We start from the raw sequence: 15,553 nt of genomic DNA on the forward strand, positions 1-15,553 counted from the left end.
GTATGAGAGGAGGGGAATGAGGATAGAATTGAGGTGTCTGGAAGAACAAGCGTTATCCGGGTGCAGGTGCTAACGATGGAGCTCATCGTACGCTAGCGCCAAGCAGTAAACGTCATCGCCCTTTTGCCGGCCCGTCCGAACTCAACCCTCATCCGTCTCCTAGTGCATCTTCAACACTTCAACAGTAGTGCGACAGTCCATGCTATGCTCATCATGTCTGATTGAATGTCGCTGAGACTGTCTACAGAAAATCCTACAGCAGTGTTCTGCACCCCAAACAACAACTATGGTAGAGGAAGAGAAAGACCGCTCCGCCCGGGATCCATCAGCGATAGATTGAGCACGTTTCTTCGGCACCTCGAGAAATGGACATAATGCGCGGCACTAAGCTTCAACTGAACAACATACATACTAGCCATCTCGCAACGAGATGCTGACTGACGAGGCCCCTGGAGATCCTGTCGGCTATGCAGGACTGCAAGCAACATGGCGAGGCATCACATCGCAGATGCCCCAACACGTAACCCGGACCTGTCGCGCCACGTTCGCGGAAGCCTGTGTCGGAATCGCCATCAACACGATATTTATTCGCGAGTTACATGTTTAACAATACCGGACGGACTAGGTTGACATTGTCGCATTGTGCTGTTCACAATGGGTCAGCTGCTCACGCAATACGTCTGAATCCGCACCTTTCGACTCTGGTCGCTCTGAACATCGCCCCTCAGAAGCCTACAGAAAGTAGAAACAGCGAGCAATCGGATCTGCAATGGTAGAGACCGCGTGTCCTTAATGGCACAGACTGGACCCTGGCGACAAGTGAAGGGGAGAAGCTCGGTCCAGCCAGCTCACAGTGACCGTCGGACCCTACTATGTCATTTCGGCTGCCACAGATCTCTTAACTACGACCCTTTCTTCGCTGTTTCTTTATTCACCTCCGGTACAAATGTACAGCTTTTCTCCAACTATGTGGACTTGAGCAACTTTAGGCGCCTATTCTCGAACGAGTGCGTTTCGCATACTTTTTGGGTCGCTAGAGCTCTTTAGGCGAACCATCAACTGTCGCCCTCAGACCGCTGGTCGCAATCGAATCCCCACGAAGAACTACGATTTATTTACTGGCCGGAGCCGGGATTACTGCCGGTGCACACAGCTCTCAATCGCGTCGACATGGCTTCGCAGTTTCCGACATTAGCTTCGATGCGGCAACCATGCGAGCACAACTATACTTATGCACCGAATCTTATCCCCGACTCAGCACTTTCAGTCTGCGCAGTCTGCATCACAGAGGCTCGCATTGGTGAAGTAAAGTTCGCGACATTTGCGTTAGCTCGCCGTGGTGGTATCTTCGAATCCTCAAAAGCAGGGCCAGAGCTACGTACGAATGGTATCGATGATCTAGGCTGGATGTCACACAAGGATTGCACAGGTCGGTGGAAGAGGGCAAAACTCGATTGTTGGAGACTTGTTGCGACCCTGGAGAATCTACGAGATGAACACTTCGACATGGCTGAGGAGTGGGGAGTCGACGAGGCACTATATCTCTGGGAACTAGCAAGAGACGAATGTTGGAAGGTGCCTGGCTGTCAATATTTAGAATACCCCGCTTCGAAAGAGGTGGGATTGACATCACGATCGCCGGTGATAGAGACTGTCTCGGAGCCTACGCCCCAGGAAGAAGAAGATTCTGATGGTAGTTGGGAGAAGGTCAAGCGCAGGTGGAAGAGGAGGTCTCAACAGATCTCATTTTCAGACGACAACGAACCGCTGGATGTCGATCAGATGAATCTAAAAGAGATGGAAGGAGTCAACAATAGGCTAGCAGATGCAAGGTCGACACCCAGGAACCGCTTCGACAAGATCGTAAAAACCAGTAGAAGCGCCACCACAGTAGCTGTCGCAGAAGCCGTGAGCAGGTCTAAAGGCTTACTCCAAGGGGACACAAAACAAGTAAGGATATCTCTTTCGCTGCCTCTAGTCAACTTAGCGGCTGATTTTCTACAACAGTCCGCTTCTCCCCCTCGCAAATCAGTCAGTATCGACGCGCAAGCCACCATCCTCCCTTGCGATTACACTCCAGCTACGACGATGTCACACCACGAGCACACAGTCATGGAGCGGAGCCGCACCCGGCCCACTTACAGTCGAAGCTCCCGTTTCTACACGCCCTCATGCTGGGCGAGTCCAGAAGGCTACGAGAAAGATGACACCAGTCTTTCTAAGAGCTCTTGGGCGACTGTTGACCAGCTTCAGAGGGAGTTTGCGGGTCTGCAAGTAGACTCTGAGAAGAAAGAAGAGGTGCTTACTGAAAGAGCTGAGGAAGCTGCCGCCGAGCATGACAAGAAAGCTAACTTGAGGAAAGTAAAAGACAAGGCCTTTCGCGCACGGCGACCGCCATGGCAAGGAGAGAGGCTCTTTCATGATAGCTGGCAGGGTGCTGAGCTTCTTCACATGAGAGACTACTTCAAGAAGGCGCTCGCAGAGGATGCAAATCTGTCATCGCTGAGTCAATCGCATCGCAAGGCATTAACGCGGGGTCTGCATGACTGCGGTAGTGCTTTGATGCGCGAGGAGAAGCAGAAGGAGAAAAAATGGGTGGATGCGGAGAGTGAACGATAGGCGGTACAAGGCACTGTTGGCGGTATCTGTGAAGGAGAAGGGACAAGGATGGAAACGGCGCGCATGTATGCGACCAAACGTTGAGAATAGCTATACATCCCTCGATACGCTGTCGTGAAGTATAATTATGGGTACATGTCGCTGTCCCTTCAACAAGACAGACTACGCTGTCCCTACCTTTTGTCACACTTTCTGACCCGTCAAGTGCAAGTTCAATCACCGCTTAAGGATATAAAGTCTCCGCCGCTGCATGCATTTGCATTCTCACCGATAACAATACGCAGCATACAGAAAACAAAATAAGCCCAACGTATCCAAATCTACGCTAGCAAAAGTAACAGCCCTGTGCTCAACCCTCTACACATAATTTTACGGCCTCGAGTCTTACCACCGTCATACCGAGTTGACTCCTAGCACCTAAAACAAACCAACCATGCCCTCAGGTTACTATCCCTCTCGACGAGGAAATCTTCCATATGGCAATACACCATATCACGAGCTTCCTAACGGCGGCCGAGATCTTGCCCCCATCAGACAGCCCGATGTTCATGGCAGCGTCCGTTTACCAGGCACTCGCAGTAGTTGGTTTAACTACGACCCGGATAATGGTATTAATCGCAACACAGACCACTGGTATGGACGTGGAGGTCAGTGGAATAGGTATAGGTCGCCGTACATGGGCGGTGGTGGGTGGGGATGGGGACCTAGGTAAAAAGTGGAATGGAGAAACGTTGAACTTGGTTGAGAGCTGTTAAACAGCCTATTCGAAGAAATCTAGTCGCTACTGATACACTCGTTCCGTGGCTCACTTCCTACATTGAGATACCTGTGAGACCGACATAGGGGCCCGACCCAGAGGAGAGAATGAAAAGACACCTCGGTGTTCGTCCGCAGGACTCACCACTTCGCGAACTCGACAATTTTTCCATTTTAACCAAAGAGCAAACAAGGAAGTTTCGTAGTCCAGTATTGGTGTTGCTTCACGCTGGTGTTCTCTAACACTAGCTTGGCGAGCTCTCATCACTTCGTCATTCTGTACTTCCAAGCTTGCGTCGGTAAGAATGGGTTATTATTCGTATATAGTATCAAAGTCGTAAACTTAGCAATAGGCGTCATGAGAGCAGTAGAGATAGTAAGAAGGTATACACAGAAGCGAATATGCAGGATCCGTAATCTACAACATGCGATGAAACTATGCTGGGACCGAATGATACGCGCACTGAAGAGAGCGTTGGGGGTATATGGCGGAAATAGAAGAAAAGTGCCCATCCAAATAACACCCATGATCTGAAAAAGTGTCCAAGAGCCGAAACGAGAAAGGTCCATGCGTAAAGTGCGTTAGGCGTTGATTATGAGGTTGCGCTGACTGGTATCTTCAGGATAAGCCCCAAAGACGAAGCGATAGAGCTCGCGCAGCCACTTGAATGACTCGCTGCGGCCCAGCCATTGCACCGATCGTCCAATCTCAAGTGCCGTCAGCCTGCGCAGTGGTTGAGTGTGAACGCTTCGTAGGGTCGGGTCTGCAAGAACAAGTTTTCGGTAGCTCTCGAACAATTGGCTTTGCCACGTCTCGGCGCCGAAGCTGTTGGACGGTAAGGCACGAATAAAGTCTGGGAGGGGAATCTGGCGGTTGTAGCCTGTGTTGATGGCTGCCTTGATGATCAGCCCTTTCAGGCGGACCAGATTGGCATCCTCTCGACCAGCGGTGGCGGTAGAGGAAGTATGTTGTGAGGCGTCAGAGTATGTGGAAAGGTTGGAGGAGGCGGATGACCAGCGATCATGAGTACGTGTCATGCCAGCTTCTGGGCCGAGAACAAGTATATTTGGCACGTTGGGCTCGTCTGCGGGCGAGAACTCTTCGCGGTCATCGAATATGGTCGTTGGTGTCTCTGGCTGCATTGGCGTCGCGTTTCTTGACTGAATAGCCGAGTGATACGACTCATTGACACTGGAGGACCGCCCAGACCGTTCCGAATACGCCGTCTGGGAGCGATGTGTCATGGAACTGCGACCGACCGAGAAGGCATACTGAGTAGGTCGTGGAGTGCCGCGATCAGGCCGCACCTGCGTCCAGCCTTCACGGAACAAGTCACACAACTCCCAACATGCCTGAATTGCCGAGCCCAGCAGTTCCTCGTCGGCTGGCTTGCCATCCCGGCTGTTTTGGCGGAGACTGAAGAGCATTTCTGCCAGTGACCAGCATGCATGGAGCAGTGAATCGGTCTCTTCTGGAAGTGAAGTGCGCTGCTTCATTAAGCGATGGCATAACGTCAAGTAGAAATCCAGGGTGCGTTCACGGAATGTCTCGGGTAGCGTGCGATCATGTGCGTTGTAGAGATGGTTGTTTAGCTCAAAGCTGACTCTGAGCACCGAATCAGAAGCCTCGTCGCCGCGTTGACGCACGTCGAATAGTGCCTGACAAAAGTCGCGGCAAAGCTCCAGTGTCGGTCGAATCTGCGTGGAGGGGTTCTCCTCTCTACTTTCGTAGAGCTTCTGGCAAAGTCGCCAACACGTTCTCCAGGCATGCTCCTGCATATCAGGGCTTCCACCGGAGTAGTGGAACATGCGTGTTCTGTGATGTTGGCTCAACTTGGCCAGCGAGTTGCAGAGTGTCCAGCATTCGTCCAGTGCGCTTCGCAGGGCAGCCACTTCCTTCTCCGACTCTTGGATGCCGTGGATCGCCTGACCCATCGTTTGAGTGCCGATGGACATGGACTCGCCGTCTTGCGATTGTGATGACTGGCTGTCATCCTGCTCGATGACGGAGCTTGCAGAAGAATCCGTGGTAGCATGGTCGTCGTACTCGGCGATGTCTGTGCATGTTAGCGCGTGTGCCTCCGGAGATGCACTGCGACGTACCTGCGAGATTAACGCTTTTGCGAACGCTACGCCGCCTCAGGTCCTCCTCGAAATCTTGTCTTGTCTGAGCACGCGGCGTGCTGCGGTCGGTAACTGAGTTGGACACGGCGGTATCAATGGGCGTAGTGTAGGCAGAAGACGTGTGCTTGTCCTCGACATCTGGAAGCATGTTGGCTTCAGGCGTTGACGGCGATACGACAGCGGTGTTATCTGACGTGTTTGCGCTCGACGACCCGCCAGACGTCATCCGGTTCTGGTTCTGGTTCACACGTCAGCCATGTAGTGCAACCATAACAGAAGGGCACTCACGAATTGCTTAAAGGTGTCGGGCGCATGGATGACAGACGGCGGGGCATCGTCCGAGTCAGCCCTGCGCACGGCGGTGTTGAGCTTATGGGTATGGGGCTGTCACAGGTTAGATGACTGCAGGCAGGTGCGGTGGAGGGTTGGCATGATACCTTTGCGGGCCCGTCCTGGCTCGCCGGGCTCACAATGTCGTCAGTGCCCGGCGATCTGATATCGCTCATGCCATCTTCGCTTGCACTTGGGTGATTGACTTGGGCATCGTCTTCGATCTGTAGTGGGGTCAGCCCCGCGCGTTCGTATATCCACCCACGACGCGACGTACCTCAGTGTGATCGGTATGGCTTGTGCCGTTGCTGTCGACGGGCGAGGGGTCGACGGTCGCCGGATACGGGCTGGGCGGTGGTTGCAGGTGGTCGGACGTGTGCCCTGAGGATCTTGGGGAGTCCATGTTAGCGGGCAGTCGCCAATGCTCTCGCAGCGAGGGCGTCGCACCTATTTGAGAAGACATGGGCGAAGGTGCCCGGTGAGCTGGGCGAGTCCGTGTAGGGGCTGAATGCCGACATGGACTTCAGGCCACTCGGTGACGGCATGAGCTGCGTCGCGGTTGCCATGCCTCGCGCTGCTCTTGAGGAAGGCACAACAGAGGCTGCGCCAGGACTGCGCCGGATCTACGCTGCGGTGGGAAGGAACAATCGCGCGTGGTCTCGCGATGGGCTGCCTATCACTCAGACGACGGGGTTGGCGAGGCTGAGCGGCGGGTCACGAATCAGAAGGGAAGGCGCGAAAAGGGTGGGCGGCGGGCGAGCGCTTGCGTCTAAGGAAAGAAGGACGGGACGAGGCTTATCAGAGCAGGCCAGCTGCCGGGAAGAGGCTCAAGGTGCTTGGTGCAGAGAGGTGTCGTTGTTTGTTTCAACACTGCGACTCTGCCTCGGTGGAGACTCTCAGCGCAGACAGGCGGCAGGCGGCGTCAATCGTCTACCTAGCAGCAGCGAACTGCTCGCCCGCCCGTGCACTACGCCCGCTTACAACACCTGTCCGTTCACCACCACCACTGGGCCGCAGACGAATCGCCGCCCTGGGTCCTGCTAAGCTTCAGGGATGCACTGCAGCTTAAGCGCCCAAACCCACGCTAGATGGCGGGCATGGTCAGCGATCCCGCGCCGTGCGTGCCAGAGACACGACACTGGATCCTCTAGAACAGCCATCGCTACCAGCCTGGCTCCTTCTTCCGTCTGCTGGTGCGAACCCCTCCGATCCATTGTCCTACCTGATGCCGTCCCGCGGAAAGCAAACGGCTGCGCGGCCCTCCAATGTGTAGGTAAGCAGCCCCTTGGCATCATCTATTCACCCAGCATTAGTTCCTCGCATGGCGAACGTTGCTGCAGACGACTAGGCCAGGCCTCCATGAGACGCTAATGCACCCTTCCTCAAAAGGCTCCATCAGGTGCTTGGAGACAGCACAAGTGTGCGGCACAGTCACGGTGCCCTCCCACCGTTTGCTCTGTCTCCAGTCTGGCCCCATCGACATCGACGTGGCGGCCTTGCATCAAATGAAGACCTGCGTGGTGTGATGACTTCCTGCTCGCAACGGTCCGTCGACACATGGCATCCCAAGAGCCTCTTCTTGCTAAATCTGTAGGATCGTCATCGGTATCGCTCTTCCACTAGTTCATCTCCAGATTCCCCAAGCGTATCAGCGTCCCCGGCTACCATGGGCTCGGATGCTTAGATTGGCCAATCGAATCCCCAACTTTTCGACTGGGACACGAAAGCACACATTTTTTCTCCCACCAACCTACCACAGCTCACGCCGCGCGTATCTTCAATAATCCCATTAGTCTGGCCTACAAGCAGCTACCTGGTCCATGTCCACCTTGACAATGGCACCAGCTGCCCTTCTTCGTGCGACCTGCGCCGCTTCCGCGTTTGACATTAGCCGCGCTCAAGGCGGCTTGCTAATAAGCGCCGTGGAGCACAGGACATTCTTTCGGCCTTTGTCTAACCGACAGGTACAATCTCTTAGATGACTGACAGGAGGCTGCAGCTACGGCCTGCATAACTCATGCACACAGGTCTGTGGCCGATCGGAACGTGCCTTTCGACGCCAACTACACAAAATGCTGAGTATATCGGCGACGTTGGAACCAACACAAATTCATGCGCAGGGCACGCTACAATAGTCGACGAGCAATGGCATGGCTCTGAAGAAGGTGTCTAACATACTCGGTGCCCCACTCTGCGCCGATAGCTTTTGTGTATACACCCAACCGAAGCGACCCCGCTCTCACGTTATCGGCGCTTACTCTCGTCGTTTCTTTGGCAAATCTCCCCACCACCAACGACATCTAGACTTATTCGGATAATGGCATTCAGATAGTCCGGTGCATCCGGAGTCATGATACTGGGCGGCCTGAAAGCGATCCCTACTAGCGACTGCCACGCGATATCCCAGGATGCTGGTACGATGGCTACCCGAAAAGCGGGCATTCATTCCTGGATATCGTGCTGGAAGATGAGTTCCTGGGCCAAGTCCACCAACAATGGCAATCATGCACATGTCTCAATCTACAACTACTCGGATAAGGGCCGCTATATTGGCTCTTGAAGTGTTGTGCATCCCACCAACAGCTGGATTGCCTGGTACGAAGCAGCTCATTGTTTCCCCAAATGTACCCAAGACTAAAGGGCGCTTTAGGTTTGCTATTGTAGATGCACAAGACACAATAGTAGGATCAGTCGAGCGCCCTTTGTTGTCCAGGGCATCGTTCGAAAAAGCAACCCTTCGTAGTGTCCGTTTCCTCAATACTAAACCAGACCGATGTTGGCTTCTTAGGCCAACATGGGCGTCCTCACCGCTCAAAAGGTAACGCAAATCGCAATGGAAGAATTTGAAGCCACCATTCTACCCGTGACGCTATCCACAGCATGAAATCTCCGAGGGGCTTAGCTCTTCGAATCCTCCCTCCCGTGCCGGGCGCTTCTGCAACCCATGAGGTGCTTTCGGGCGCACGTCAGCCTTAAACGAGCATGCCAACGCCTCAGAGTCAAACACACGATTTGTCACAGTCTGCCTTGGGCAAACAAAATGAATGTACAGCCCTGTACGACTGACGCTGTGCGGCAACAAGGAGGCTCAATGTTGCACCACATCTTGGACAACATGACCGCACGCCTCTGACCATCACCAACGAGTGTACACACAACATGTCTCGCCTGACGGTGCCAGATGTCGTAATAAGCCCCGGTCAACATTCGCTTATGCGACTGCGACGCACATGCTCTCACATACGAGTGTACGCTACATACAACGATAGGGAAAACATACCTGCCGCTACACAGATTCGTTGGGTTTACTCCTAGCTACAGCAAACGCGACAGCACATTGATAAAACTCGTGGACTGATGACATCTCCCGCTACATGATCTAAATCAACGATTGGGTCTACTGCATGTGCGTCAAAGTTACATCCAACGACTACAAACTTCGTACAAAGAGACGTACCATCTTTCTGCCACTTGTTTTGCCAGCTGCATGGTAATGCAAACCATGTACAATCAGCAAGACTGGTTTTTCACTGATTGCGACGTCGGCAGTGTATGCTCGTCTAATGTATATGATCTGGCACAAGTCTTCTCGAGCTAGAGTTGCCTAGCCGTTTACACTCTTGATAATGGGTGAAGGGGAAGCGAGATGTTAGCCAACGAGGCCGTGTTACCAGCCGCTCGGCTCAGACACCTGTTGTCGAGATCTTGCATCTTCCACCACTCTTCAAGCCATCACTTTCGCGCAAAGTCACTAGATTTACAGTCAATGCTGTCTACGCCTGGTATACATTGCTGCGATACTTGCTGACTACTTAGGGCCATGGACTGCTATCGATAACCATACTTTCCATCTCAGCCCGATGGGCCGCAGCCTGTCGATCCTTTCGCTTCAACGATGCACAATACAATTTGATACGCAACGCATCGAGAAGGTCCGACGTGCGTGGCGCTTTCATGGCCTCATTCGGGCGCTCGTTGCGGGGCGAGCTTTCACCGGTATCGTATTCGGACGATACTTTCAGCCTCTTCAGCTGGAAGCCTCGGCAGACCAGTCACCTTGTAGCCTAGAGGTATTCGCGCTCACAGCAAAGAACGTGAGCTGTCTTCCTCAGTAAAAAAGTCTCTCTTTCACAATCGAATCTCCTACTAGTCGCTCTCACAATACTCGAGTCACCAAGGTGACTTCCTGCACGAGTCATGCCTCTCGTTCGGCCCCCACCCCTTCCACCCCGACCATCCTCAGAATCAGCAACCCCGCAGACTAAACAACCCCCAGCCCTTGGATTGTGCAAACGATCAAACTTCACGCAAGGTCATAATGACTGGCTGCAAATCAAATCGCCAAGGGCCATCCCCAACTTCGACATTTGTCCGGATTGCTACAACACATCCTTCCGCAACACTCGCTATGGGTCCTTCATATCTGCCGGTCCCGCCAAACCAGCTAAGATGTCTGTTGTCTGCGATTTCTCGTTCCTGTGGGTGAGACTAGCCTATATGTGGTTGTTCCAAATGGGACAACCTGATTTGAGCTTACTGGGCGAAATCAGTAGCATTGATCCTGACAGGGATGGCATCTGCCCAAACTTCAACATGGAGGATCCAGTGGTCAAGAGTGGAGGAAGGCCCGAAGTGATTAGGACGTGGTACTGTCTACAAGACCCAAAGACCGGGTCGCTGGTCGAAGAGATGACGGCCTGTTCATTCTGCGTGGCGCACATAAACGTCCTCTTTCCCTGCCTGAAGCGCATATTTGCACCCATTGCGAACGGGCAAAGGCTTCTCGCTACCTGCGATCTAATGACGCAGGGAAATGGCCAACAGCGGTGTGTTGAGATTGTTGATCAGATGGCCGCCGTTGCGCAAAGTACTCTTGAAACGAAGACACGAGATATCACACCACTGATCGATTTCGTCAAAAAATGGGGTCCGGTCCCTGCCTGTCAACAAGGGAAATTGGTCTCAGGCCAAAAGCAATACAGCTTTCCTTCTGTGGTTCCAGAGTTCACCGCCTGCGAAGAGTGCTACGTTAGACACATCGAACCTCTCTACTCTCAGTCACCCCAACCAGCGATCCTCGCGCAGCTTGAGGAGCAAGAGGCAAAAACCGGAGGCTTCCTGTGTGATCTATTCTCCCCGCGTCTTCAATCCTACTTCACAGACGCAAGTCGTACAAACGACATCGCCACCTTCCGCCAAAAGCTCATGGCGCGGAACAACAAGATGCAAGAAATTGAGATTCAGCTTCGGCGTATGAAGCAGGAAATTGGGCAGTTGAAAGCGCAGGAGAGAATGCACAGGAATCAGATGATCGTGGCGCAGTCGCAGGCCAGAATCCGCAGTACGCAGTGGGCTGTCAGTGGCTGGAGCGCACCGCCGGTGAGTACTGAATCGGCTGGCATGTCGCCGTGAGAGGCTACGATGATGACTAACATCTATGCAGATTGATTGGGGCATAACAAACGTGGAGATGGCGAAAGCAAATGAGAAGGCGATGCAAGCGGCCATCCTCCAGGACAGCATGACGGATCTGGAAAATGAGTGGATTAGATACTGGAAATGAAGACAAACGGTCGTGAGAAGCGTGTGTTTTAAGACACCGCAAGCATTTTACATGGTCATCCTTGCTATCGGCATACATACTAAACACTCTCTCCATCTTCAACGCGCCTAACCGCAAACTCTCTCCTACAATTCGGACAAAGCAGACTCCCTAACATAGCCTCAATAAGACAATCCCTTCCAAACCGCTTCCCACAGCACCCCACCTGCTTGATAATCCCCCTACACCCATCCTCCCCCTCACCAAAAGTACCCCAGCAAAACGGACAACGGACATCATCTCGTATCGCCGTCTTGACGTCAACGGTAGCCAGAGAATCCACATAAGCAGGGGTAAACACCTCAATTGTCTCCGAGACCCGCGGTGGTTCATTCGTATTCCCAAACTCAATATAGGATGCAACCAGCCCCTGTATACTCTTTGTGAGCCGGTACATCTCCATGCCTTCTTTGAAAGTCTGCAGCGTCATAACGGCGTTGTCATCTAATCCAGTTTCCCGCGAATACCGTAGTATCGCCCGAAGTAACCCCACTTCCTCCAAAGTATAAGACAGTATGACCCCATCGGCCAGCGGAGGCGGGAACTGGTCTTCTGAATAGAAACCGATGTAGGGAGCGATGTAAGTAACATACGCCACTGATTTCTCAACGAGTTCCTCGGCGTAGGTGAACAGCGTCATGTTTGTCATGATTTCGGAGAGCCAGACTAGGGATTTGGATTGCTGGAGCGTGGTTTCGATGTAGGTTTGGGCGATGCCGGCGGCGGAGATGAAGTTGGAGAGGGTGAAGGTTAGAGGGGAGGTGGGGTTTGTGTCGTCTGATGGCCATGCGCCTGGCATGGGTAGTGGATGTTCGTAGCTCATTATGTTGGTTGGATTGGATCGTTGTTCGTTGGGTTGACAAGGGATGGAGATGTAGGGAAACGCTTATATACGTGAAGTACCAATTCGACCCCAGAGTGAAAGGTGAGGCAGAAGAGCTCGATAGGTATGTGAAGTTATACGACTCGTCTTATCGAAGAATAGTTCGGCCGCTGAGATGATCAGATGATTCAACTGAATTATCTACGCATTCTGCAGAGACATGGGAAGTCACCAGACAAGGCAAAGTCATGAAACGATCATATGTTGTAATGTTTCCATTTTATCCAAGATCGAACGCCTTCCCAAGCCCCCAAATGTCCCAATCCCAAGCGCATCAAGGCGCGGTGAATGTACAAATACAAAAACTCCCTCGAAAGACAATAGACCGAGTCCGTCTCTTCCCAATGTTCGTAAATATCATGAACTTCGTTGTCCATGGGACGCTCGAAAAGCCAGTTATTTAATTTCAACGCCTTGCAATGCTTCCGAGACGCCTCGCTTGCTGAATGGACAAAAAAGCCATGATGAGACCCAGTTGTACGCTTGACAGATGTTCCGAGGATAGATGTGGAGATTCCTTTCCCTGTGAATGAGGGAGAGGATCGCGTCACATACCCAAATACGAGATGTGATTACTTACCAACTTACCGTTGCGCGTAGAGTCGGATGAATGATACCAGCTCCATTGCGCAAGCCGGTAGTTGATGTCCGTGCTAGACACTTGTGATGCTTCTTGAGCCTAATGCTCCAACCCATATCTATGTGATACGAGCTCCTTCGTTGTCGAATGCAGAAACTTAGCGGATAGTCATCTGCTTAGTCGCACTGGGCTTCATGGAAGCAGAGCCGGCGGCGGCAACGGAAGGCTGACCGGGCTTCTTCTCGAAGATCTTCCAGAACTTGAGAGACTCGTCGGCAGCAGCGGTGGCGAGCATCTGACCATCAGGGCTGAGGCAGCTGTGAAGGACACGAGACTCGTGAGCGGGGACCTCCATGTTCTTGACACCGGAGGGGTAGCTCCAGATGCTCAGGCTGTTGTCGGGGAAGCCACCAGTGCTGACAATCTCCTTGTAGTGGGTGCTCCAGCGAAGGCTGGTGACTTGGGAGTCAGTGGGGATGTGGTTGATGCGGGCACCGGTGGTGGTGTTCCAGAAGTAGATCTGACGGTCGTTGGAACCACCGCCGGTGGCAAGCAGGTTGGATTGCCATGGGCACCATGAGACGGCCTTGACGGCAGCGCGGTGGTTGGTCTTGGTGAACTTGGGAGCAGCGAGCGCGCGCGCATCCCAGATGTTGACCATGTTGTCGTTGGCACCAGTGGCAAGCTGGGCACCATCGGCGCGCCACTCAAGACCGCAGACCTCTCCAGTGTGCGAGACGAGCTCGGCGATCTTGTGTTGAGCGACGCGGACGTCATGGTTGTAGACAAGGCCGGAACGGGCACCGGTGGAGAGGATGTGCTTGTTCCATCCCATAACACCAACGCGGGTCTCGTGACCGAACATGCTACGCAGCTTGGTCTGCTCCTCAACGTCCCAGATCTGGACCTCACCCGTGCCGAGACCGACACCAACGTAGGCACCATCGCCGGACCACTTGACGGAAGAGATGTAGGTATCGGCGGGGCACTCGAGGAGAGAAGCGACCGACCCGGAGTCAGCTGACCAGACGTAGACTGAGCGCTCAAGACCGATAGCGACCTGGTTGCCGGAGGACCAGTCGAGAAGGTTGAGGTAGTAGTCATCGACAAGACCGGGAGCATCAAGGACGCGCTCGGGTGCTGACGGGATGCGACGGCGGCTCTGTGCGTTGACGCTGCTGCTGGGCTTGAGAGGACGGTTGTACTGGGAGCGAAGGTCGATGGGCTTGGACGACTCGGGCGGCGCAGGCTTGAAGGCAAGAATGCGAGTGTTTGTGTTGATGCCACATGCTGAGGCAAGTGTGGACTGGTATGCAGCTTGGCTGGGAGCTGGCTTGGAGCGTGATCGGCTCTCCTCCTCCTCGTCCTCAAGGCTCAGGCCCTCGAGGGACAATGTGACATCCTCCTCTGAACCACGGCCACCGAGATCGAAAGCACTTGCGGCGTTGGCAAGCACGGTCGAGCCCTCCTTCTTGGAGCTTGACTTGGGGCGCTGTTCAGCGTCGAGCTTGCTGGCACCGACGCTGCGGATAGCCTCGCTTGCCGTCCGGTTGGGGATGAAGCGGTCGGCCGCGTTGTAGGCAATGCGCGTCTTGGTAGGGCGAGCACGGATGGCAGCCGCCTCCTTCTTCTCCTTCTTGGCCTTGGTGGCGGCAGTGGTACCGGATCCAGTGAGGGCCCATTCAGAGACACCGAGTTCTAACCGGCGAGGAGTGTGTGTGTGGGAGCGAGCAATGTTGGACTTGGGGGAGTCGCGCGTCGTCTTGGTGACGGAGCGCTGGATGCGCGACTTGAAGTCGTTGCCATGGATGGACTCGTGTGCCTGCACATCGGGAGTCTGGGTGCGCGGGGTGCGGGGAGAGGGCGTCAGTGGCATCCGACCGCCGGCGGTGCGGGTGTTGAAGACGGCAGAGCGCTTCTTGACCGGAGTCACGCAGACTGCGGTGCTTGCCATGACTGCTAGCTAGTCTCCCACTGGACTAGGGTTAGTTGGATTCTTAGTACATAGGACGTGGTGGCATACAGTATGTGGGCTGGTTTCTGCTATATGGTGTAAGGATTAGTATTAGACAATGCTGTAATCGATGCTGTGAAGTATTGATTCGAAAGTAATTGAGTGATTCGCGCTCTGGAGAAGAAGATGCAGGGCAGTGCGGATGGTAGAGTGCGTGGTAGTGGATATGCAGAGTGGCAGGTATGGGGGCGTTTAAGTATCCTTTGTTTACGCTTGCGTTGACCAGGTAACGAGGACGGGACCCTGCGCGAGGCTGGCCGGACGACCAGGACGCATGACATCACATGACGGTGCTCGACCCTCGCCGGCATCGTAGTCTATCCGGTTTGTGAAGCCGCATGCATCGTCGTCGTGTCGATGCCGCCGCCTGCATGGCCTTGCTTTTACCGCTGCATCCATGATGGCGATGGCTTTATAGCGTCTACTCTGGTGCCAGGCTGCGACGCACTTCAGCAGTCTCTCAGTCCAGCAACATCGCACAGCCACTCACTAATCACATATTGTAGCATCTGCCGTGGTGCATTAATCTGCTGCAGCTGTCCAGTGGCCAAGTCTCGGAGTGGCTCGCGCTGTCCGTGTCGGGCACAGGGCTGAGTCGTCGTGGGTCGGCGCTTCCGCTTTCCAGGCTCGGGCGGTGAGGGGCGG

At 53.9% G+C, this 15,553-nt stretch overlaps 5 protein-coding genes across 5 annotated transcripts; 2 read left to right on the top strand and 3 right to left on the bottom strand.

Annotated features, from left to right (window-relative positions):
* Positions 1-1,170: 1,170 nt before the first annotated feature.
* Positions 1,171-2,619, top strand: J4E88_008921 (uncharacterized protein; the record flags this gene model as incomplete). The annotated part of the gene is made up of 1 exon (XM_049402528.1): positions 1,171-2,619. One exon carries the CDS (start codon positions 1,171-1,173, stop codon positions 2,617-2,619), a length of 1,449 nt encoding a protein of 482 aa, XP_049251765.1.
* A 1,338-nt stretch (positions 2,620-3,957) lies between these two features.
* Positions 3,958-6,395, bottom strand: J4E88_008922 (uncharacterized protein; the record flags this gene model as incomplete). The annotated part of the gene is made up of 6 exons (XM_049402529.1): positions 3,958-5,432; positions 5,479-5,731; positions 5,788-5,883; positions 5,937-6,053; positions 6,107-6,218; positions 6,277-6,395. The coding sequence occupies 6 exons, from the start codon at positions 6,393-6,395 to the stop codon at positions 3,958-3,960; spliced, it is 2,172 nt and encodes a 723-aa protein (XP_049251766.1).
* Positions 6,396-10,422: 4,027 nt separating this feature from the next.
* Positions 10,423-11,392, top strand: J4E88_008923 (uncharacterized protein; the record flags this gene model as incomplete). The annotated part of the gene is made up of 2 exons (XM_049402530.1): positions 10,423-11,208; positions 11,273-11,392. The coding sequence occupies 2 exons, from the start codon at positions 10,423-10,425 to the stop codon at positions 11,390-11,392; spliced, it is 906 nt and encodes a 301-aa protein (XP_049251767.1).
* Positions 11,393-11,875: 483 nt separating this feature from the next.
* Positions 11,876-12,254, bottom strand: J4E88_008924 (uncharacterized protein; the record flags this gene model as incomplete). The annotated part of the gene is made up of 2 exons (XM_049402531.1): positions 11,876-11,975; positions 12,025-12,254. The coding sequence occupies 2 exons, from the start codon at positions 12,252-12,254 to the stop codon at positions 11,876-11,878; spliced, it is 330 nt and encodes a 109-aa protein (XP_049251768.1).
* Positions 12,255-13,051: 797 nt separating this feature from the next.
* On the bottom strand, positions 13,052-14,848 carry SLP1 (Glycosylated integral ER membrane protein; the record flags this gene model as incomplete). Its single annotated transcript, XM_049402532.1, has 1 exon — positions 13,052-14,848. The coding sequence occupies one exon, from the start codon at positions 14,846-14,848 to the stop codon at positions 13,052-13,054; it is 1,797 nt and encodes a 598-aa protein (XP_049251769.1).
* Between the last annotated feature and the right edge of the window lie 705 nt (positions 14,849-15,553).

The sequence above is a fragment of the Alternaria novae-zelandiae genome (genome assembly GCF_023758075.1).
Source record: "Alternaria novae-zelandiae strain BMP 2774 chromosome Unknown scaffold_21, whole genome shotgun sequence".
NCBI lineage: Eukaryota > Fungi > Ascomycota > Dothideomycetes > Pleosporales > Pleosporaceae > Alternaria > Alternaria novae-zelandiae.